Below are 23,470 nucleotides of genomic sequence, written 5' to 3' on the forward strand. Positions count from 1 at the left end.
GGGCTTTGCTCCGCCCTCTACACCCGTTGTCTTCTCCTCACCGGGGCTTTACAGGCCATTTGACTCGGTCGGCCGGGCTTGGCTCCGCCAGACCACAACCCCCAGCATTCCTAGGGGCAGGACGCCTCACAATCCCGCGCCAGGAGGCGCTTAAAGGCGGGCTCGGTGCTGAGTCCCTCGGCGTGCTGTTTGTCCTCTGCTGGCTGTTTGGTGTTTCCTGCTCTACCGGGGCCGGGCTTTGCTCCGCCCTCTACACCCGTTGTCTTCTCTTCACCGGGGCTTTACAGGCCATTTGACTCGGTTGGCCGGGCTTGGCTCCGCCGGACCACAACCCCCAGCATTCCTAGGGGCAGGACGCCTCACAATCCCGTGCCAGGAGGCGCTTAAAGGCGGGCTCGGTCCCTCGTCCCGCGAGGACGCGCGCGGGACGCGGCGGGCTAAGCCCGGGCAAAGGGCGGGCCCTCTGTGGCCCTCAGAGGCCTGAAGAGACTGGACTGGGCCGGAGACTCTGGGTTTGTAGTGCCGGACTTCACTCGTAAAGAGAGACTCTACCTGTTTTACCTGTTTTTCAATAAATAGTGTCATATGTTTTGTGTATTAAGTTACATGTGATATATTCAATATAATGTCTAAATTGAAACCAGTTAAAACCGCTCCCGTGCTGGGGACCTTGGATAATTACTTGGTGCAAAAAGTAAATCGTATAAATAACGATCGTAGGACCTCTTTGGGATTGGGGCGCACTTTAGTGGTAGAGGAAGTTATGCCCTTGCCGGTCGACGTCTTGGATGGGGGCATTAACCTGGACACTGGAGAGAGGGCTGAGATACCAGTTGTTGCCCAGGTGCATGCAGATCCACATGTAGAACCAATGGACACCTCGATTGAGGAAGTAGAGGAGATACCAGCAGTCCCAAGGCCGGTGCGATCCTGTAGGAAAGCACAAATGAAACGGGCTGGGAAGCATAATAAAAAACGATCTGATTCAATTCAGCCAGTGTGTAATGGCTCAAAATCCTCTACTCTTAGTAGAAATAGTGAGGGCGATGCCAATATAAATCTAGAGCAATTTACTTTACTGATTAACACCTTAGAAGTAAAGTTAGAGGCTAAACTAGAGGAGATGTTAAGACCTTTGACAACTAAGCTTAACATTTTGGCATTGGAAGTAGATAGACTTGGTGGTCTGTTAACTACACACTTGGCACCAGCTATTATGGCTGGAGCTAAGGTTGTGGATAAGGGACAGGAAATCACGATAGGGAATGCACAGCGGCTTTCTCAGCATGTCGCTGCAGCAGTAACAGTTCCTCCTGTGACACTAGCCATACCTCCCCTGTCTACATGTCCCACAATAGCTCTGGAGGGTAGACATGATTCCAGGCATATGAGGAATAGCCGCTATCTCAATCTCCCTCCTGAGTGCGCACCATAAGTGGTGGTGCTGTCTAATGTTCCACCTTGTGATGACCATCTAGCTTTACCATATGGGGAATCCCACACCTCATTAAAAAACAAAACAGTTGCATGGCTCAGCAAAAACTGTAGTTTTCCTGTTGCATATTCGGACCAGATAATAGCAGTAAGGAGGGTGAATTGCGTTGGTCCGTCCAGAAAATTAAGCAGTGGGGATTGTATTGTTGTCAATTTTAAGCATCCCCAACACGTGGCAACAATTTTAGTAAGAGCATCCTTATTATTGTGCAATATGAATAGTATATGTGTTCGTCCACAGGGCTATTTCTATGCAAATCTGAATAAAGATCCGCGCCTTCAAATGAGAATTAGGCCAGCAAATTCAATTCAGAGCCCTGCCCTGGATGCACCATATGTGTAAAATAATAATCAAGGTGTGTATGGGCTCTCTGTAGAAACACAAAATAGACTTAATTTTGCTGGCCATTGCAATAATGGGTTTAACGTGGACATACAGAATAGATATGATGCTCTGTCTGGCTTGGAGGCATGCGACTGACGTGAGGTGTCTGTGGGTCTGGGTAATGTAACACCAGCTGAGATATCACCCATTAAGACCATACAGGTTAAAGCTAGTTGTAATAATGTTATTTCCTGGAACATCGCAGGCTTGGCATCAAAGATGACGGATGATAATTGGATTATGTATATTAAGCAATTTATGATCATCTGTCTGCAGGAGACATGGTCAGTGGAATGTGATTTGTTCCTTGAAGGGTATAAGGCCTTTTATGTTCCTGCAATAGCATCAAGCAGAGGTAGGCCTAAGGGGGGACTGGTGATTTTTATTTCCATTACACTATCCTGCAAAATTCGTAGAATTTTAACCGCAAACACTGGATTTATAGGCTTAGTATTGAATGGAGAAAATTGTCTGGCTGGTTTGGTCAATTTTTATAATGCTGTCAATGCCAACACGGGTTCTAACCAAATATTTGCACTAAATGAATTTATTAACTCTTCATTGAGGGAATGCCTCCATAACCTTATAATCATGGGAGATTTTAATGTTCATCCTTGCGGTGATCCCCTGTCGAAATGTTTAATGGATTTGCAGTGTGACCGCCTTGGCGGTTTGCATTTGGAACATCCGATAGAAGGGGAATTCTTTAATGCCTTATTGAGCTGTTTAGATCTTTCTTTGGCTATGGCCTTGAGGGATCCCACAAAGTGTTTTGATACCCCAACTTTTAAAGGCCATGGGAGGGGTACTTTTATTGATTATGTGTTACTCTCTTTGCCTATGCAGTCATTTGTGGACTCTTTTACTATCGAACAAAGGGAATTCAGTGATCATAATCCACTCACTGTTCACTTGAAGGGTCCCTGGATGATTAAAGAAGATCGGAAATGCTTCAATGGCAGGTTGAGCACAATCGATGGGAGACGGCGCCTAAGATGGTCAATGATTACTCCTGACCTATTATATAAAAATATTAGGGAGAACTGCACGCAGGACATTAAGAACTGTATTGAAGAAGGGGCAGACCCAAATCAGGTTCTTAGTGCTTTTCAAAGCTTGACGGAGAAGGTGTCTGAGTTGATGACGGTCCCAGTAAAGACCATAGAGAATGAGGGCCCGAGATGGTTTAATCATGCTTGCTCTAAGGCCGCACGTAATCTAAGGATAGCCTTGGCAGCTAATCCTAGAATAAATACGAAGGTTAAGTTGTGTCGTAAAGAATATAAGTCTGCCATTGCTTCACGCAAGGAGTTGTTAAGAGCGGAGGCCTGGGATGAGATTCTCGATCCCTCTACTTCAAAATGTAGCTCTAGATTCTGGACGGTAGTAAAAAAAACATTTTTGGTCCAGAATCCGGGTGATGGTCTAGAATGCTGCATAAAAAAGGAAGAATGGGAATCACACTTCAAACAATTGTATAGTTGTGTGGTGATTGAAAATGTAAATCTGCTCCCTGGTAATAATGGTGGAATTATTACATTTGATAGAGGAGAGGTTATGGAGGGCATAGTGGGACTAACAGCCAGGAAAGCTCCTGGCCCTGATGGGATCCCACCAGACTTATATAAGTCTGAACCTAGCTTTTGGGCTCCAATTTTAGAGTCTGTTTTTAACGCTGTTGCTGAAATTGGCTGTCCCCCTTCATGGGGAGTTTCAACGATTGTCCCTGTCTTTAAGAAGGGGGATAGGGGTAGTCCCTTTTGTTACAGGCCAATTTCATTAATTGACTCTATGGTTAAAATTGTGGGGAGAATCCTGTTGCAGAGATTGTCAAACTGGGCGCTTCAAAACAACATCCTGTCTATTTCCCAGTATGGCTTCTGCAGTGGTCGTTCCACTATAACCCAGTGCCTTAGGGCCTCATGTAGGTAGCTAAATACCGGTCGGTAACGGCCGAAATTCGGTAAATATCCCGTTACCGACCGGTATTTAGCTATTTGAGATGTAGGAGGCATCATTTCAGGATTCGGTAAATTACCGAATCGGTAAAATACCGATTCGGTAAATACCGAATCCTGATATCATATGTAGGGAGCACTCTAAAGAGTGAAAATTAGTATTAAGAATTCGTTATTTACCACCAAATACAGGTTGGTGATAAATAACGAATACCTTACAAAAAGCAATATTTTGCAGATTTAAGAGTGCCATGTGGCAGACATACATGCCCTTAGGGCATGTATGTGCGCCACATGTGCACACATGCAAGATTCAGGGGTGCAACAGGGTGTCAATGTGACACCCTGCCACCCTTGAATATGCTCCCCCCATTACCGAATCGGTATTTACCGAATCGGTAATGAGGCATACCTTCCCATTGATTCCTATGGGCCTCCAGGCCCATAGGAATCAATGGGAAGGTATGCCTCATTACCGAATCGGTAAATACCGATTCATAATTACCGAATTTTTCCGATTCTGTAAAATTTACAGAATTATTACCTACATCACATTTACCGATTCATAAATACCGAATCGGTAAAATTCGGTATTTATGAATCGGTAAATGTGATGCTACCTACATATGGCCCTTAATCTTTTCTTAATATTAAGTAAATACACTGTCGTTCAGAAGGGCACTGTCCATCTCGCCTTCATGGATCTGTCATCAGCCTTCGACTGTGTTAACAGGGGAAGGCTGTGGCAGTCCATGAGGGAGAAGGGTGTGGATAGTGGGATCGTTAATTTTTTGGTAGACCTACATAGTAACACTAGCGCTAATGTTAGGTACTCGTCGGATCTGTGTACCACTGGCAATTTTGACATTAAGAAGGGTGTGCGACAAGGCTGTATTCTTGCCCCCTTTCTTTTTAATTTTTATATTAACGAGTTAGATACCGTTTTACAAAAGGTACAGGCTGACTGTCCCAGAGTTGGTAGGCGGGGTATTCCTGTTCTTTTATATGCAGATGATGCGGTATTAATCTCTAGAACCGAGAAGGGTCTCCAAGCCTTATTAAATGCTTTTAAATTGTTTATGACAGACAGAGACCTAATGGTCAACAATTCTAAATCATTTATTATGCAAGTGGGCCTACAGCCAAAAAGGAACTTTGTATTTAAATTAGACGATGTATTCATCCCCATCACAAAATCGTTCTCGTATCAAAAAGGACCCCCAGATACTAAATTAAGTTGGGGCCCCCACTTGGCCAAAAAGAAAGGGAAACTGGCAAGGGTTAATGCTACTATTTTTAACTTTGCAACATAATTGGGGAACAAGCCCAACAATGCCATGATAAAACTTTATAATGCAAAATCAGTGGCAACTGCTGTCTACGGCAGTGAATTATGGGGCTATGTGGCTGGCGAACAGCTACAGGTGGCTGAAAATGCTTTTATGAAGCGTCTTCTATGTGTTCCAATTGGCACATCTAACTTGGCAGTACATGAAGAATTGGGGGCACAATATTTATGTGACATCTTTTCTCTACGCCCTTTGACTTTTTGGGCAAAACTGTGGTTGAATCAGGACATTCCACTAACCCACTTGATTGTGAAAGACCTTTTGTCCCATGATAAGGCAATGTGCACCTCCTGGTTAAAATATTTGAAATCCTGTTTTTCTCGACTTGGTTGTCTGGAGTTGTTTGAAAATCCAAGCGGGATTGTAAAAGGGGATGTGGAGGCAATTAAGCGTGCCTTTTATATGGGGAGAAGGGTTCAACGAGAGGGAGAGGAGCTCCTGAAACCCAGTATCAGGAAATACGTCATGTTAAAAACCTGCGAGACAATGGAGCCATATTTGATGGGCTCATTTAGTTCCCACGAGAAGTTCTTGCTGACAAGGTTTAGGTTAAATATCTTTCATCATCTGTTAATTAGACCTAAAAAAGATATTTTTAACAAGGCTGCAGCTCCCTGTGGCTGCGACGGAAAGTCTCCACAGGACATGCTGCATTTTATATTTTTATGTAAATTTTATGAATACCCGCGCAAACGCTATCTGGTAGCTCTTTTAAAGAAACTTAATTTTAACCAGATCAGACCAGCACTTATGTATTTACAACTTTTGCACAATGACCGTGTTCTCCATGTAATTGAATTTTTAAAATTGTCTGTTAAATTGAGAAACTGTTTGGACCAATGAGGCTGTTTTTCTGCCTCATTTATCTCAGGAACCTATATGGACTATACTATGCCTTGCACCATTTGCACTTTATTAACTATGAATTTATTGCACGGAATTTCAGATTTGCTTTTCTTTTTAACTGTGATGTTTATATGTATACTTTTATGGTTTGAATCAAAACCGAAATAAAGTTTTATTGATGATGATTCCCCTAGATTTCTAGTTTATAAAAAATGTGCATGTTTTTTATGTTGCCCCAGGTGCCAGCTGAGCTAGGACCCAAAATCCACAGCTACCCACCTTGCAAAAAAGGGGCCCATTTTGAGTGGAAAAGTGTAATGTATCCATGTTATGTTTTGGGCCGTTTTACTGTCGCGTGCACTAGACCTACCCACACAAGCGAGGTGTTTTCTTTTGATCAAATTACATGTGGAAGCATAGATTAGTAGAACAATTGTTATTACTAATTGGATTGCTATGCATTTGTGCCTTACAAATGTAGGCAAACAAACTGGATCTAGGTTGAGAGCACACAAAAATAGGAAAAATTGGCTACCTCTTTGAAAAATGCCAAAACCTAGTTTTTTGTATTCAGCCCTGTATGTTGCTGAACGCTGGGAAGATGGTGACTTCAGCACAGCAAACTTTCCATTGATGCAATTTTTAAGGAAAAAAACAGACCCTTTTGTCCCCCAAAACTCAAATTGTCATATTTTGTCTATTTTCTATGCTTCCTGCAGGGGAATCAACAAACCCTAGGTACCTTTAGAATCCCGCGGAGGCCCAGCTGTTCAGGGGTTAACATTTTGGCACTGAAGCTCTTCTTTGTGTTTTCGTGATCACGTTTTGTGATCTCCTTTTGAAAGGCTACAAATCACGAACAGTCCCACTGCACCCAATAGCAGTGTAGAGAGCAAGACAACAGTGTTACTCTAGCATTCAGGTGGTAAAGCTCATGAGTTTAGGAGATCCATGAACAATACCGTTTGAAATATTGAATCAAGGGGCTCCCTTGCATTTGTGTCCCACTTTGTCATTTATGTGTAGCATGACTTGTATAGCATCGTCTGTTGCTGAGACAATGCTTTTTTTCTCCTTTTATGGTCTCTTGCCCTAATGCAAAATCTTAATGAATGTAAATTTCCTTTCTTTACAGACTTGGGTCGGGAATAAAAGAAGAAAAATGAATAACAAGATTTCTGGGGATTCTGAAGGATCTACACCAGGGACTTTTACCAGTGCCGCCACGTGGCCTCCAGAAGTAGTCGTTAGAAATGTTTCGACTGTTTCCCGATCCCAAAGCCAGCAGCCTCCACAGACATCCTCTAACAGTGATGTTATCTTGACAGGGGTCTATAGTCCGAATCACTCCTCCAGCAGACACGGATCTACCCAACTGACCAATACTCCAGTAGCAGAAATGCATAAAAACGCTGTTCTGAGGCCGATTGGAAGGAATGAAACTGAATTTCAAAAGCAGCACATGAACATGCAAAGGCAAACCTCTTTTTCTAAAAATGCCTTGCTTTTACATGACGAAAAACCGGTTTTGTCAAGACATTCAAGTGTTCAAAATTCAGCCAACTCCATGTACGCTAAGAAACACTATGGTAGTCCTTCTGGGCAATCAATGGAAATGGTTGTACCCCAAAAGACGACTGTGTGGCCCAGACACTTTAAAAGCGAGCCTGTTAGTCACAGGTCATACCGACCTGAAAATATGAACTCCAGCCTTGGGTCACACAATCCATCGGGCCTGAGGGGCAATGTGAGGGATACTTCCACGCATAATCTGGAAATCCGAGAAGTGTTTTCATTAGCAAGTAATGATCATTCCCAGAGATCCTATGGCGAAAGAACTGTCCTGAAGCCTCGTGCATCAGAAGGCAATTGCTTATCCATTGCAATGGAAACAGGGGACATAGATGATGAATACGCAAGAGAGGAGGAGCTGGCATCCCTGGGAGCACAAACACAATGCTACTTTAATGAATATGGTAATTCCCCTCGAGTAGAACACAAACACAACCCTTCCTTGCCAGTAAGAACTTTAAGCTCTAATGCACAATCGGGGAAAGGACGAGACGTCCCAGACAAAATGATGTATCCCAATCGGGACTATCACTTGTCTTCTGGTGCCCCATATCAAATGAAAAACTCTATGTACAACAGTACCAATATGTCAAAGAGTAATTTTTCCCCTCAATATGCAGCATCAAATCAACAGAGGCTGTCTCAGAACCAAAACAATTACCAGGTAATTTGCTATTTTATTTTCTTGTTTTTATTTTTCTCTTGGGTGTTGAATGAGTGAAAGGCAAAGTAAACTTGTAAAGTAGACATGGCACTACAAGAAGTTAATAGTGATCAAAATGTGTATGCAGTTGTAAGGATAGCCAGTTTATTTCATGGGAGTCTTTGGGTTCAAGCTATGGAAATCTATCCGTTTTTAATCCACTGTTTTACATGTACCACTTACTGAATGCCTCTTTCTCATTCAAGTTAATGAAAAAAATGAGTCGTATTCAATTTTTCTTGGTGGTAGATTTTACATTAAACTGATAATTGTCTTCATTGCATTTGGTGTCACCATCGTAAATCAGAAAAAAACTTTGGGAGAATGAAGTTGTGACACTAAAGGCACGTTTTTCTTCTGGAATGTGTATAATTTTCTTCCTACAATTACAGGACAATGTGTCGAATTTTTAAAAATATCTTCTTGTCTGTGTGATAAAATGCTACTGAAATCTGCTTGTCCTTGCAAGTAATTCACTTGCACCACTTGGCTATTCCCTGAATAAGTTTGATGGGAAGGCACAGGCACATGATGCTAAAATAAAGCATACCTTTCTTAATGTAAACATACGCTAAGAGAGTTTGAGGTTGTCTTCATTATGATATGGATGCCTTCCTTGCGATACTGGTGTATTCTGGGAGCCTTTGATTATTCGTTTTCAAATCAATTACCCTGATGAGGTTGAGCTCAAAGTGTAATTGCTCTCCCAGGAGTTATCCGGATTGGGACCTTTAAAAGACAGATTACATACAGACTATTATAGTAGATGGATTAACCTATTCATCTATTGCCTTTTATAGAAAAGTGGCATATACATTACAATGTCTGCAGCTCATGCAGTCGCTCCTAAGCGGATGTCTACAGCATTTGCATTTACCTGTAGTTTTCTGATGGGGATTAGAATCTGTGATTTGAAGTGTAAACGTGTTGGTCATTAACCCACTGAACAATCTCACCAAGATTAAAACCAGTGAGCTGCATTTTACACATAACTCTATATAGGCATGCACTCCGTGGCATCTACATTTGAACCCACAATATAACATAAAGGTTGTTTTTGCACCTTTTGAATATTTTCATTGTTTCCTTCTCTACCCCTCTAGAAACACTGTGGTTCGCTATGGCTCTTTCTGGGGTAATTGTGCTGCAGATCGGCGCATATAAATTCTCCCTACTACCACGGACAGAGTAAATCCACAGTCACACGCACAGACACTCATCAAACGCTAGGGCCCATCACACTAACATTCATTCTATTACTCTATCCACACTGAATATATGAGAGAAACCTAAACCAATCTGCATCTAGAACGAGGTCAATGCGACCATAAAGACATTGTCCTGAGTCATGATTTAAAACATAGGAAATACATTCGAAACTCAATAAATGACAAAGAAATAACCACCCGACACTGATATTCAAACAAAGATCATTATTTATCTAAATTAATTCAATGAAAGTCAATCAATAGCAAGATCATTATTCTCATAATTACCTATTCTAGCTAAATGGGTCAGGACAGGTCTCTCAGTAAAATCTCCCGAGTCGCCGTCCTCTCGATCAGCATTGATCCTCACGAGCATAGGTTCAGGAAGAAGTGGCCAAAATCGGAACAGACCCTCTCTAGTCTAGTAATATTTATACTGAAAATTTACATACTAAAGTTACAAACAATCTTTAAAACGTCCGTTGTCCGTTGAGCAGAGCGAGCAGGAAAGGATGTTGCAACATTTAGAAAAACCTCCGCTCAGGAAAAATCACAAAAATAAAAAACACGGAAGAAGGAAACTCGAGTTTGGAAGCGATACATTCATGAATGCTCTTCCTTGGTACCATAGCAGAGCCACCGCAAGTTTATCATAGTTCAATGTGGCTTTATTCTTCTCCAAGGACAATTGGAAGCATGCCCGGAGCTGCTGTCCTCACGGAAACTTTTAATTCAGACAGAGGCTGTGGTCAGGTGACTTCCAACCATGTTCAGCAAGGCCTCTCGTCACATCTCAATCACTCGAGCGCAGGCTGTAAATAGCAGCCATCTTTGTTTAGGCCAAAACGGACCATCCAGCAATCCCCCCTTTGGTGATATATTATCACCACAAAAACCAACCCAAAAAAAAAAATGTAGTCCCAATTTTAGGAGAAATTGAAAATGTCTTTTTATGACACAACATTAAACACCAGACTCTCTCTCATCATCCCTCTTTGACTCCAAATATACACTTTCCCTCAATTCTTCTAATTCTATTTCTTGTGGGTCTCTCTTTGACCTCTTTTGTTTCTTTTCAGTATTTCCTCTAATTGTTCTCTTTTTCCCTCCCCTGTTTTTACAACACAAACACCCCAATCTTAGTATCAATAAAGCAACAATCACACATGTCAAAGGAAATAATATTTTACCAATAATAGTACTACCTATTTTAGCAATAAAACTCTTAAGAGCAACTATCTTATTAGCTATTTTAGTCCAGATACTTTCAGCTTCCAGTGGTACTAATTCTTCATGCAAATCAGTAATATTTTTGATATAGACCTTTAGGTCTTTGTTTTCATCAGGAATGTAAGTGCAACAATGTTGAACTTTCAGCATTCCACAAACTCCACCCTCCTTGGCCAATAAAATATCAAGGGCAAGTCGATTTTGCATAGACATGGCACGTACGGCAATCATCTCCGTATTTACCAAAAGAAACCCTCCAGCGGTACTTGTCGATAAGCGATCCACCACTGTTGACAGTTTCCGAATTCCATATGCATTTAAAGAAATTCCCACTGCTGGAATTAAAGCTCCAAAAATATCACCCACAATTTCTGACCAAGTTTCTCTCCTAAAACGTGTTAGTAAATTAATGTGTTCTACATCTTCTATCCTATCTATATGGAAAATCTTTGGAAAGACCAGGCCCACATAACACGTGCCATACCAATGGTCAGGCAACTTGTAATAAGCCTTGTTCCCACAAACATAATACACTCCTGGGAAAACTGGATCTTCTCCACCTTTAAAACCCCATCCTGTCGCAATGAAGTATGTATCATGACACTCACTAGTCCCAACAAAATACCTATCATATTGGGATTTCTTTCTGGTAATGCATAGTTTACCCTTCTGTGGTGCATCTAAAGCTAAAGTTGGACTAGCTCCATTCCTCAATTCCCTTCCCATCTCAATATCCCATATTGTCTCACTCACTTTAGATTTCCCTGCCTTTTCATGCATGCTCACTCTCCTTTCCTCTACCATGTCTAGGAAAGCCTTCTCTTCTTCTTTCAAACTGCAAGTTAAATTGTTCCTAAAAATGTAATCTAATGTTAATTCTTCTTTCTCAATAAAAATCTCACCAAAAATGTTTGCTTCTTTAGCTGGATTCAGCTTTTTATTCATAGGCAATTGCCCAAAAATATTATCTTTGTTAGACATCTCATAATCTATTTTCCCTAACAAATAAAAAACACTACTTAACACACTACATGAAATCCCATACGTAGCTGGTAAATGGTGATAAGTAACACCTTCTGAAACGGATGCAGGTAATTGCATACAGACGTAGCAATCCCTAACTTCCATTGTCTTTACGTATTCATACAACAACTTTGAAAAAACATTGCTAGAAAAATCATTAATTGACCTATCTTTATGTATGTAAATGTTACTACTTCTAGTCGGAACTGCTTTCTGTGAACTCTTCTCTATGTTAGTCACATTCTCAGCATGTATTCCAAAAGTATCTATTGTAACTCTAAAAGTAACTAATAAAGCTAGTACACCCCATAATAGCTTTAATAATCCAGTACAGCAGCAGCACATTCTACACCATCTTTTCAAGAAGGCACATCTACTTTGATTATTCTCTGTATTAGCCATTTTACTACTTTGGCTGTGTCTTTTGACTTAGCCTCTTCTACTCCACTACTGAAATTTAGATCACTAGATTATTCCAAACAACTAATTTTAGATTTCTTCTTTCACACTTTTCCAAGTGACTCCTTCAGTTCACTCAATTTGGATTTTCATCACTTTTCACTTCTTCTTCAGCAACATCAAATTGTATCAGATCTTCAACAACATCCTGAGCATCCGACTCTTCTCCAATGTCAGTCAAGATAACTTTCAGGATTCCAACAGTTTTCTCCTCAACCACTTCTAGTATGGTCCCCTCTGGATTTCTTGACTCTCTGCCTCTTCACCTTCAGACAGTGCCACGTACGTCCATTCCAGTGACCTATACTTCTGGTTAGGTTTTCTGATTCTCTTGATCTCCTCTGGTTCTTTTGAGACCTTTTTGTTTTTCACCTTTTGCTTGATTCTGACTCGACACCTCGTTCACCTGTTCAGCTTTCGATGAATTTGCTCGTGTCAGTCGGTACCTTAGCCTCTTTATCCTGTTAGGCCAAAGATCTCCTCTTACAACCCTTTTTGGTCTCACTTCTTTATTATTTCTTTCTCCAATCCAAGTTCTCTTTCTCAGAACTCGACCCTCTGATTTCTCATTCTCACTCTCATCTGATCCTGTTTCATTTGCCTCTTGTTCTTCAACAATTTTCTTTCGCTCCACAGTCTTTTCCACCACTGATTGAGATTTCCCTAATTCTGTCCCTCCTCGGGTCTCCGACACGCAATCTTCTTGCTGTCTACTTGTCCCTTCACCTAGCTTATCAGGAATGTTCCCTACACCTCCTCGGGGGTCTTCCGCAATCTGTCCCTCTCTATCTTCTTCTGACCCTGCTTCTTCAGGTGTAATCTCAAGTGGATTTTCAACCTCCTCATCTGATTCAGGTGTAGTCTCTGTGGAATTGCTCTTTTCTCTACTTTCTTCTCTACTGCTCGTTGAAACTTCAGGCACTCTTACAGAATCTGATCTCTCCTCTGAGACTCTCAACGTTTCTCTTGAAGCCTCTCTTGGAAAGAAAAAAGAATCACCTGACTCTCTTTCTCCTTCTCCCCTTTCAGGATTCTTTTTTCTTCTCACTGGTTCAGTTTCTGCATCATCACTGGAATCTGACTCTTCAAAATACTCTTTACCAGTCCCTTCTTTTGGATTTGGAACTCTCAGAGTATGACTTGCATGAACCCAGTTTTTCACACCAGCACACTTTACTGCAGTTGTCGTAGTCAGAATAACTTGTCTTAGTCTTCCCCACCTTGGAACCAAGCAATTTCTTCTGTGTACTTTAATCCTCACCCAGTCCCCTGGACTCAGATCATGAGCTTGCTTCTTTTCAAGTGTAGTAGCGTCTTCTCCAATCTGGTGAAACACAGAATGAACTGCGTCAGCCAGGCCTTTACAGTAATCCAAAATCATGTCATCAGTTATTGTCATCAACTTATTGACAGGCACAAATGCATGTCTCATTGCACGTCCCATTAATATTTCGTGTGGACTTAAACCTGTGGTTCTATCTGGAGTAGACCTAATAGTCATTAGCACTAGAGGCAAGACATCAGGCCATTTCATTCCAGTGGCTAAACACATTTTACCAATTCGGTTTTTTATTGTGCCATTCATCTGCTCAACAACTCCAGAAGCCTCTGGTCTGTATGCACAATGTAGCTTCTGCTGTATGCTCAATGCTTCACAAATTAAACCCATGAGCTCATTGTAGAAGTGTCCACCTCTGTCCGACTCAATTGTCACTGGGAACCCGTACCTAGGAATCAACTCTCTTAACAGTAACTTTGCAACTGTTATTCCATCATTCCTCCTAGTCGGATAGGCCTCCACCCATCTTGAGAACAAACAGACTACCACTAGAACATACCTCAATCCGTTCACTTGGGGCATTTCAATGAAATCTATTTGCATCCTGGTAAAAGGACCTCCTTCTCTGCCTATTGTTCCTAGACTCACCACTGTCTTTTTTCCAGTATTGAACTGCTGACAAATCAAACATCTCTGACAGATGCTCTCTGCAATCAGCCTGAACTTTGCATTATACCAGGTTTGCTTGAAGGACCTAATCATTGCGTCCCTCCCCAGATGTCCCTGGCCATGATACATTCTTGCCATTGTCGACAGCATGGAATTAGGCATGACTGGTCTACCATCTCTATAGATCCAAACATGATCTGTCTCTCTTGGAGCACAACCTGCCTTTATCCAATCTCTCATTTCCTCATCTCCTGCCTCATCCTGCAACTGTTTCACTTCATCCCACGTTTCTAGGACATTAGTAAACATCACAGAACAAAAAGACATCTCCCTTTCTCGTGCCCTATTAATCGAATGATTGTTCTTTGCACAATACTGTGCTATGTCATTGGCAAAACGATTACCAAGAGTAACAAAATCATCTCCTTGTCCATGAGCAGCACACTTCACAACTGCTAGTTCTTTAGGCAGCTGTATCGCCTCAAGCAACTTCCCAATCACTTCAGCATTCTTTATTGGAGTCCCACTCGACGTCAAGAAACCCCTCTGTAGCCAAAGTTGGCCAAAATCATGAACGACTCCAAATCCATACTGACTATCAGTCATCACAGTCACTCTCAGATTCTTCCCAGTCTTGCAAGCTTTCGTCAATGCCACCAATTCAGCCACTTGAGCAGATCTTACTCCTTTCAAAGGCGAAGCTTCCATAACTTCTGAAACCTTGCACACTGCATATGCTGCACTCAGCACACCATCATCAGTCCTTAGACATGATCCATCCACAAACAGCACATGATCACTCTCAGGCAGTGGTAAATCTCTTATGTCTGGTCTTGGTTTTGTGCAGTAATCAAGCACATCCAAACAATCATGATCAACATCATCTCCCACATTCACATTCTCAGCATCTGGTAGAAGTGTCGCTGGATTCACATTCACACATCTCTCAAGAGTCACATTTGATGCTCCCAGAATGATTTTCTCATATTTAGTCAGCAGACTATGTGACATGTACTGAGTCCTGCTTCTTGTCAAAAGAATTGCCACATCATGAGGTACGAATACCCTTACAGGATATCCCATTATTATACCCTCACTCTGTTCCAAACTTCTGCATGTAGCAGCTACTGCTTTCAGGCAACCTGGCAAACCCACAGCTACGGGGTCAAGTGTTGATGAGAAGTACGCAATTGGCCTTCTCAGTTGTCCATGCTTCTGAATTAACACTGAAAGTGCACATCCATTTCTCTCACTGCAGTACAACTCAAACTCTTTCTCATAGTCTGGCATTCCCAAAGCAGGGGCTTCACACATTCTGCTCTTCAACTCTTCAAATGCTGCCATTTGTTCTCCATCCAGTTCCAATGGGTCTCTCACCTCACTTTTAGTCAATTTAATCAGTGGCTTTGCTATCAGGGAGAAATTACTTATCCACTGACGACAATAACCCACCATCCCCAGAAACATCCTCACTTCTCTCTGGGTCATCGGGGCTCTCATTCCTCTGATAATTTTGATCCTATCATCGGTCACCTTTCTCAGACCCTTTTCAATATTGTGTCCAAGATAATGCACCTCTTTCTTGCAAAACTGCAATTTGGCTGGAGATACCTTTAACCCTCCATCTGCCAGATGATTCAGTAAAGCTATGGTATCTACTTCACAAGCTTCACGTGTCTTCGATGCCACAAGTAAGTCATCGATGTACTGCACTAGTACTGAGCTTTCAGGCATGATCAAACTCTCCAAAGACTTCTTCAATAACTGATTGAATATCGAAGGACTCTCTGTATATCCCTGTGGGACACGACACCATGCTAAAATACGCTGTCCAAACCGAAATGCAAAAATCGGCTGGCTGTCATGATGCAATGGAATTGAAAAGAAAGCATGACACAAATCAATCATTGTGTACCACTCAGCATCATGAGGAATCTGATACAAAATCACTGAAGGATTTGGCACAATGGGACAACATGCTACCACAATTTTGTTAACTTTTCTCAAATCTTGTACAATCCTAAACTTTCCATTAGGTTTCTTTAGCCCCATTATCGGTGAATTACACGGGCTACTCAGTAACTCTCTCAAAACACCCTGTTGAATCATCTTGTCAATTATAGGGGTTATTCCCTCAATTATTTCTGGCGTCAATCTGTACTGAGGAATATTAGGATAAACAATCCCCTCTTTCACTGAAATCTTTACTGGATCTACATTATTCATCAATCCCACATCTTCTCCAGTAAAATCCCAAACTGCTGTTTTCACTGTGTGTCTCAACTCTTGAGGCAAATCATCTGGGTTAAACACTGCATATGTACCAACAATCTCACTCTCTCTATTATCTAGAGTCATCCTGTACAAAACATCCTCATCTGGTGTCTCAAAAGCTATTCCATCTGGAGTACAAAAAATTGTGCAGTTCATCTTACACAATAAGTCCCTACCTAACAAGTTCACTGGACTAGTGTCACAGACTACAAATCTGTGCATGTCTGAAAATTTCCCTATTCTTACCCTTACTGGTTCGGTAAGACGAGTCTTAATTTGTGTATTGGCTACACCAACCACTTGGATTGCTTCGTCCGAGAGAGGAAGATTTCTAATATCTGCTGACCTGACAGTTGATCTCGTCGCTCCTGTGTCTACCAAAAAAGTAACACTTTCCCCATTTATTTTCCCATCTACAAATGGTCCTGCCTGGTCTATTTCTAGAGTTGCACCAAGTATGCACTCTTCCTCCTCTCTTCGGCACCGTCAATAGTCCCCTTCAGACTCACTCCCCTCATTCTTTAACCAGTACTGCTGTACCGGGTTTGAACGTCTCGGTTTGTTTACCTGCTCATCATTGTAGAATCCTGAGTCCTGGTTATACTTTTGGGACCCTCTATTCTGCGGCAAGGGCGGTTTTGGCTCTTGGCTCTGCTGTCTGACAACCTTCTGCTGTTGCTGCTGATGATTACACCCCTCGTTCTGCACCTGTTGATTTAAGGTTTTATTCTCATTACTCACTAATGGTGTATTTGTACACTCGGATCTCCAATGCCCCAATTGTCCACAGTTGTGACAAGGGAACTTTTTCTTTGCTTCTTCAGGAAACTGCTGCAGATCGGCGCATATAAATTCTGCCTACTACCACGGACAGAGTAAATCCACAGTCACACGCACAGACACTCATCAAACGCGAGGGCCCATCACACTAACATTCATTCTATTACTCTATCCACACTGAATATATGAGAGAAACCTAAACCAATCTGCATCTAGAACGAGGTCAATGCGACCATAAAGACATTGTCCTGAGTCATGATTTAAAACATAGGAAATACATTCGAAACTCAATAAATGACAAAGAAATAACCACCCGACACTGATATTCAAACAAAGATCATTATTTATCTAAATTAATTCAATGAAAGTCAATCAATAGCAAGATCATTATTCTCCTAATTACCTATTCTAGCTAAATGGGTCTCTCAGTAAAATCTCCCGAGTCGCCGTCCTCTCGATCAGCATTGATCCTCACGAGCATAGGTTCAGGAAGAAGTGGCCAAAATCGGAACAGACCCTCTCTAGTCTAGTAATATTTATACTGAAAATTTACATACTAAAGTTACAAACAATCTTTAAAACGTCCGTTGTCCGTTGAGCAGAGCGAGCAGGAAAGGATGTTGCAACATTTAGAAAAACCTCAGCTCAGGAAAAATCACAAAAATAAAAAACACGGAAGAAGGAAACTCGAGTTTGGAAGCGATACATTCATGAATGCTCTTCCTTGGTACCATAGCAGAGCCACCGCAGGTTTATCATAGTTCAATGTGGCTTTATTCTTCTCCAAGGACAATTGGAAGCATGCCCGGAGCTGCTGTCCTCACGGAAACTTTTAATTCAGACAGAGGCTGTGGTCAGGTGACTTCCAACCATGTTCAGCAAGGCCTCTCGTCACATCTCAATCACTCGAGCGCAGGCTGTAAATAGCAGCCATCTTTGTTTAGGCCAAAACGGACCATCTTAATTAAAAGAAACACAAAACAACGTTACCACATCATAATGATTATACAGTGTTAATCCCCACTAATACCCTTATGTGTATGTAATTACCTAGCCATCTGCAACACAAGGAAGCATTATTGCACGTTATTTTGAAAGCATAAACTCGAAACAAATAGCACTTTAGCAACACTTATTTAATTAAAATGCACACCAACTTAGTTCACGTATTATTTAAGCAACATATATGCATCCCCACGTGTAATTTCTCTCATTAGTTATGTTGGTTAATCAAGACTTTTAACAAAACCAATAATTAGTGATTATAAATTAGTAATTTTAATCATAACATATAAACAAAACTGGAGCTTAAAACTCAATAAATTTTCAACAGAAAACTCTGCTCCAGCAATCGCACCAGGGTCTGGAGACTCTTCTTTCATTTCTTTGCCCTTGCTTACTCTATATTTTGCTGATAACTTTTAGTTATTCTCTCTGTTCTTCCCCCGCACTTTTATTGTCTGGCTTGATAGCACAGCTGTCTCCAGTCAGTTAAGTAAGCATCACTAGAAAGAGGCTTTGGCACCACCCACATATTGGGAGTCAGGAGTACATGTTTTGATTGGGCAGAAGTTGTGTGCTTCCACATAACTGTGCTTATTATCTGTGCAGCTGTGATCATTTTGGATTTTTATCCAGCTGCCTCAGCTTGAACTTTCAGGGGCACACTCAGGACATTGTTCATCTATTAAAGTGTGTCTTAGATAGCTAGTTTTATGGTGTTTTGATTTGGGAGCAGTACAGATGGATGGAGGCAGTCATTAACCTAGATTGATTTTTCCACCTAGCTTGACTGTGCAACTTTCACCTGACCATTTAACCTACACCACTGGTTCTTAACCTTTGACTTCTGGGGACCCCCACTTAATCATTACTGGAACCCGGGAACTCCCACTGAATTATTATTGGAATCCGGGGACCACCTACTGAGTCATTACTGGAAGCCGGGGACCCTGGTTTAAGCATTGTTGATAATTCGAACCTCAAAAAATGCAGAAAAAAGCATTCATCCAACACATACAAATTATGACACATTTTATTTAATTCTCAAACACGTATAAATTAAAAAATAATAATTATAATGGAAAGCTTGGAGCTTTTCTAAACTCAGTTGAGGCAACTCATCGTCCATACTGTTCGATGCACCTGCACTGCTCCCACAAATTCATCTGAGGATACTAATTTTTAGCATGTAATTTCAAATTCCTTTACATTAACGGTATGTTTTACAAATTTTCAATTGCACATTGACCTTCTTTATTTATATACACTTTATTAAACTGTTAATATTATTTAATTTTCTAAGGAGTCAAGGACTCCTGAGGAGGCTTTGCAGACCCCCAGGGGTCCCCGGACCACAGTTTGGGAACCACTGACCTACACCAATATTATTCTACTGTTGTTTGTTTCCACACAAACACATATTAGTTCCCATGCTATCTATTACAAATGCTTCACATTACCATACAACATTTCTTTTAAACCAGACCTATTGGCATTGCTAATGCTTGTTATTCTTATTGCCTGTACCATCTTAGTTTGTCCCATTTCCCACCCTTTTATCTACTTTCCTCTTCCCCTCCATTTTCTTGCTTTCCTGTGTGCATGAAACAAGTGGTGATCAAGGATCTGTGGACCAGAATGATTGTCATCTGTTTTCGAGGTTTAGCTTGTAAAAATCTGAAGTTGGGAACAGCGCCTGAGAGTTTGATCCACGCCTGTAAAATACACCCTTTAGGGAGACAGACCTGTACATCCTACATACATCCCCTCCCTGCAGACACGCCTTGAACAGACAAGCAACCCACTCCTTCTTACAAACACCCTCTGCAGTGTCATATACCCTCTTGAAAAGACACATCCCGCACCAAAGTGGCGTGCTATTGTCAAAAACAGGGGAGAGGATGTAGCCTAACAGCCAGGGCGATCAATCTCTTATCTGGGAAACAGGTGAGAGGATGTAGCCTAACAGCCAGGGCGATCAATCTCTTATCTGGGAAACAGGGTTCGAGTCTCGGCAATGACGCTCAACATCCTGTGATTCTCGGCAAATCACTTAATATCCCAGGCCCAACGTATCCTTGTGTAACGCAACTGGTGCTCATGAAACGCGCTCTGGTACCTTCGAGTCAAGTTCGCGTCATATAAAACTAAGGGGGAAAAACAGATGTACCCTTCTGCACACATCTTGTCAGCGCAGACACGCACCCCCTGCAGGCATACCATACCATGAAGATCCACCCGCCCACTCATCTTGCAGACATACCCTTTATAGAGACATGCACTCTCCTACACACACACACACGCACGCACACAAAACCATGAACGGACACACCACTGCACAGATGTACTAATACATACACACAGATATATCTCTGCATAAACGCTCTCCTTGCATTTGCATTCCTTTTGCTTCAAAAGACTCATATGTTTATCTTTGCTGTTTGCCAGAGCTCTTTGCTTCAGTTGGGCTTATGGTCTGGGTTTGGTCAGTATGTCCTCGTTTTTTAGTCTCGCTGTGCATGCGCTACTCTGTGAGACATTTAGTTAGTGGCTTTTCAAAGTGCTACCACAATCTTTTCCTGGCCTCAAGCTTGCGTTCAGGAGCGCGTGCACGCGCGCACCCATCCTGTGGCTTTAATGGCTCATTAAGCCTTGCTCTCCAAAGTGCCTCGCTCTGCCTCTCCCCCACCACAGAGTGCGTCCCTGCCATCACTTTCGCTTTCACGGCCGTAGGGAGGAGAAATTATAACAAAAGAAAACTTTTAATTGGAGTTTTTGGGGAGTAACTCCTTCTAAACAGACGGAAGCTAGTGGAGAATTACAATGTGTTCCATCTCCATTGCTGTAACTAATCTAATAATCTTCTTTACCGTATGACTTTTTTCCAAGAACCCTCATGGATCTCTCTGAAGCACTCCTCCACTAGAATGGAGTAGATGCCTAAGTTAAGTGCGGGTCAGGTTGGGTTACACATATACGGTAGCATCACTGAAACAAAGAAGTCCATGAAGGAGTTTTAAATTGCACCTGGGTTTACTTCAATGGCACAACCAGTCCCTTACGTTACCATCTTAGTCTTTTTCTTCCTTTAGTTCTTAAAAAGTTGACCTTCCACCCTTCACTCTAAACTGCTGCTTTTCAGACGTTATTGAATTCATAATAAGAAACACAATCAAGCTGTTCTCAGAAATACATACCCGTTATCTGTATGATACTTATCTGTGTGACTTCTGGATCACATGTAGGTTGACTTCACAAGTGCATTTTTAGTAAATACCGAACACTCCTTGTGGCTCTGATGATAACAATCACCACAATTACATTCTTAGGAACTAAGTTATTCTGTGTCCCTTGTGTTTGACACCTGGGTCGACCATACAAAAGCACATTGAGGAGCTAAGCAAATCTTTGTTTCCTTTCAAGTATATTGAAGTATACAGTGCAAATACTACTATGTTCTGAGAAATTCTGTAATTTCATACGTTGCATTTAAAACCCATATTTTAATGTGTCTTGAATACTAATACACTTTGAAAGAGAGTAACCCTGTATTTCTTGTATTTCACTTATAGGAAGAACTTAAACTAGCATTGGCTTAGACAATAGGTCTCGCCTTTGGAACCTTATAAGTGTTTAACTATGCAACAGTTAATGTTGTTGCACCAAGGATATTATGCTGCATAACTAAATACTTATAAGGTCCCAAAAGCGAGACCTATTGGCTGTGCCAATGCTTGTTTCCTAAGTGTATCTGACATGTTGATGCTGCCAGCACAGGCTTCTCTTTTTTTATTCTTTCCACATACTGTAAGTTTATGTGCCCTGCCAAGGAGTGAAAGATGGGGCTGCACTCTTGTTGAGTTTGCTAGTTCGAAGGTGGGAAGGAGTGCCAACAAACGCACTGCTGTCTCCTACTTAACCCCTTCGGTGCCACGTTCTTTCCCCCTCCTGTGCCGGGCGTTTCCCACGCGGGTGGGTTTCATGACGAGATAGTCTCGTCATGGGCACAGCGCGACCGCGCTCCATGACGAGACTATCTCGTCATGGGCACAGAAGAGGTTAAAAAAGTCAGAAAGTAAGTGTGTGTGTTTTGTTGGGGAATGACTGTGCCAGAGTAATAGGTGTTTATTTGGCACTCACTAGAAGTGTTCCTACCCAGCATGTGGGTTGAACTGGAATGAGAGCTTCAGTTGTGTTACTTGAACGGATTTATTATCTCAGCCCTGGGATTATAGGGATGCATATTTTTTTGAGTCCATGTGGCAAGATTTTTTGTGTGTTGTTTCCTCAGATCCACTTCCTGAGTAGTACTGTTTTCGTATTAATTCGTGAGACCTAGAATCTTCAGCTGGAAATATCCATCAACAGGATAATTTACTTCATCTCTGGTAACAGTATTTGTGATAGATACTCGCTGTACCTGCACCTGATCTGGCTACCTCTACTGTAAGGAGTAATCTTGCATATTTCCTAAGGTTATAACTTAGTCTCAGCACTGCATTTCTGCTATTTTCATCACTTTTGCCTCTGAGCCTAAGGGTGTGTGAAAAAACTGAAATCAAAGCAGCAGGATGGCTCCATATGTGACTCTGAGCTGTCACATCTGGGTAGGTACCGGAGTGCATTGGAGCCGTAGCACCACCTACTGATGCTTGTGATCTATTTCAACTTCTCCAGATCCATTCTGGTACTTAGAAGGGTATTCATGAGATGAGGGGCCTGCAGGTTGACAGAGCTCCCACAGAAACTATTGTTACCAAAGTTAAGTAGCTTATTCTTTTTTGCTATTACCAATAGGAAATTCAGAACCTAAACATCTGGTGAGGGATTAAGCAGCTGTGAGCCAATGCAGCTCATGCAGCACTAAAATGTATTCTTGCACCAAAGACCGATTACTTTTTGGATGAACAGATAGGCCTTTCGCAAGAGGCCTTGACTGCTTTGTATGGCTACCGGATTTGCCTTGCCAACAAGCATGCAGCGCCGTATCTTTGTTCGGGGGATGAAGAGGATATTGAGGGCTGTGGAATTTTAAAAAAGTTACTTGTGGTAGAAACACCAGTGCATCTATATCATAACTTAAAGCCATGCTTATGTTTTCCAAAATTATGTTAGCAGCATTGGGTATGTTCTCTGAACCTGCACATTGACACAAGAAATCATGTCAGATGGACGAACAGCAAAATGTATTCCAGAAAATTGTATCTGCCTACTGAGTCTCAGGATCAAGTCTTAAACT

General features: G+C 41.7%; 1 protein-coding gene across 7 annotated transcripts in view; it reads left to right on the top strand.

Annotated features, from left to right (window-relative positions):
* Nucleotides 1-23,470, top strand: part of HDX (highly divergent homeobox) — a 355,483-nt gene that overhangs the window by 117,997 nt on the left and 214,016 nt on the right. For all 7 annotated transcript variants that reach the window (XM_085607817.1, XM_085607821.1, XM_085607815.1 and 4 more), the window contains one exon: nucleotides 7,168-8,268. In XM_085607817.1, the coding sequence (XP_085463943.1) occupies nucleotides 7,168-8,268 (1,101 nt within the window). The remainder of the gene's footprint in view (nucleotides 1-7,167; nucleotides 8,269-23,470) is intronic.

This window comes from Triturus cristatus, chromosome 5_2 (assembly GCF_964204655.1).
Source record: "Triturus cristatus chromosome 5_2, aTriCri1.1, whole genome shotgun sequence".
Classification (NCBI taxonomy): Eukaryota; Metazoa; Chordata; class Amphibia; order Caudata; family Salamandridae; genus Triturus; species Triturus cristatus.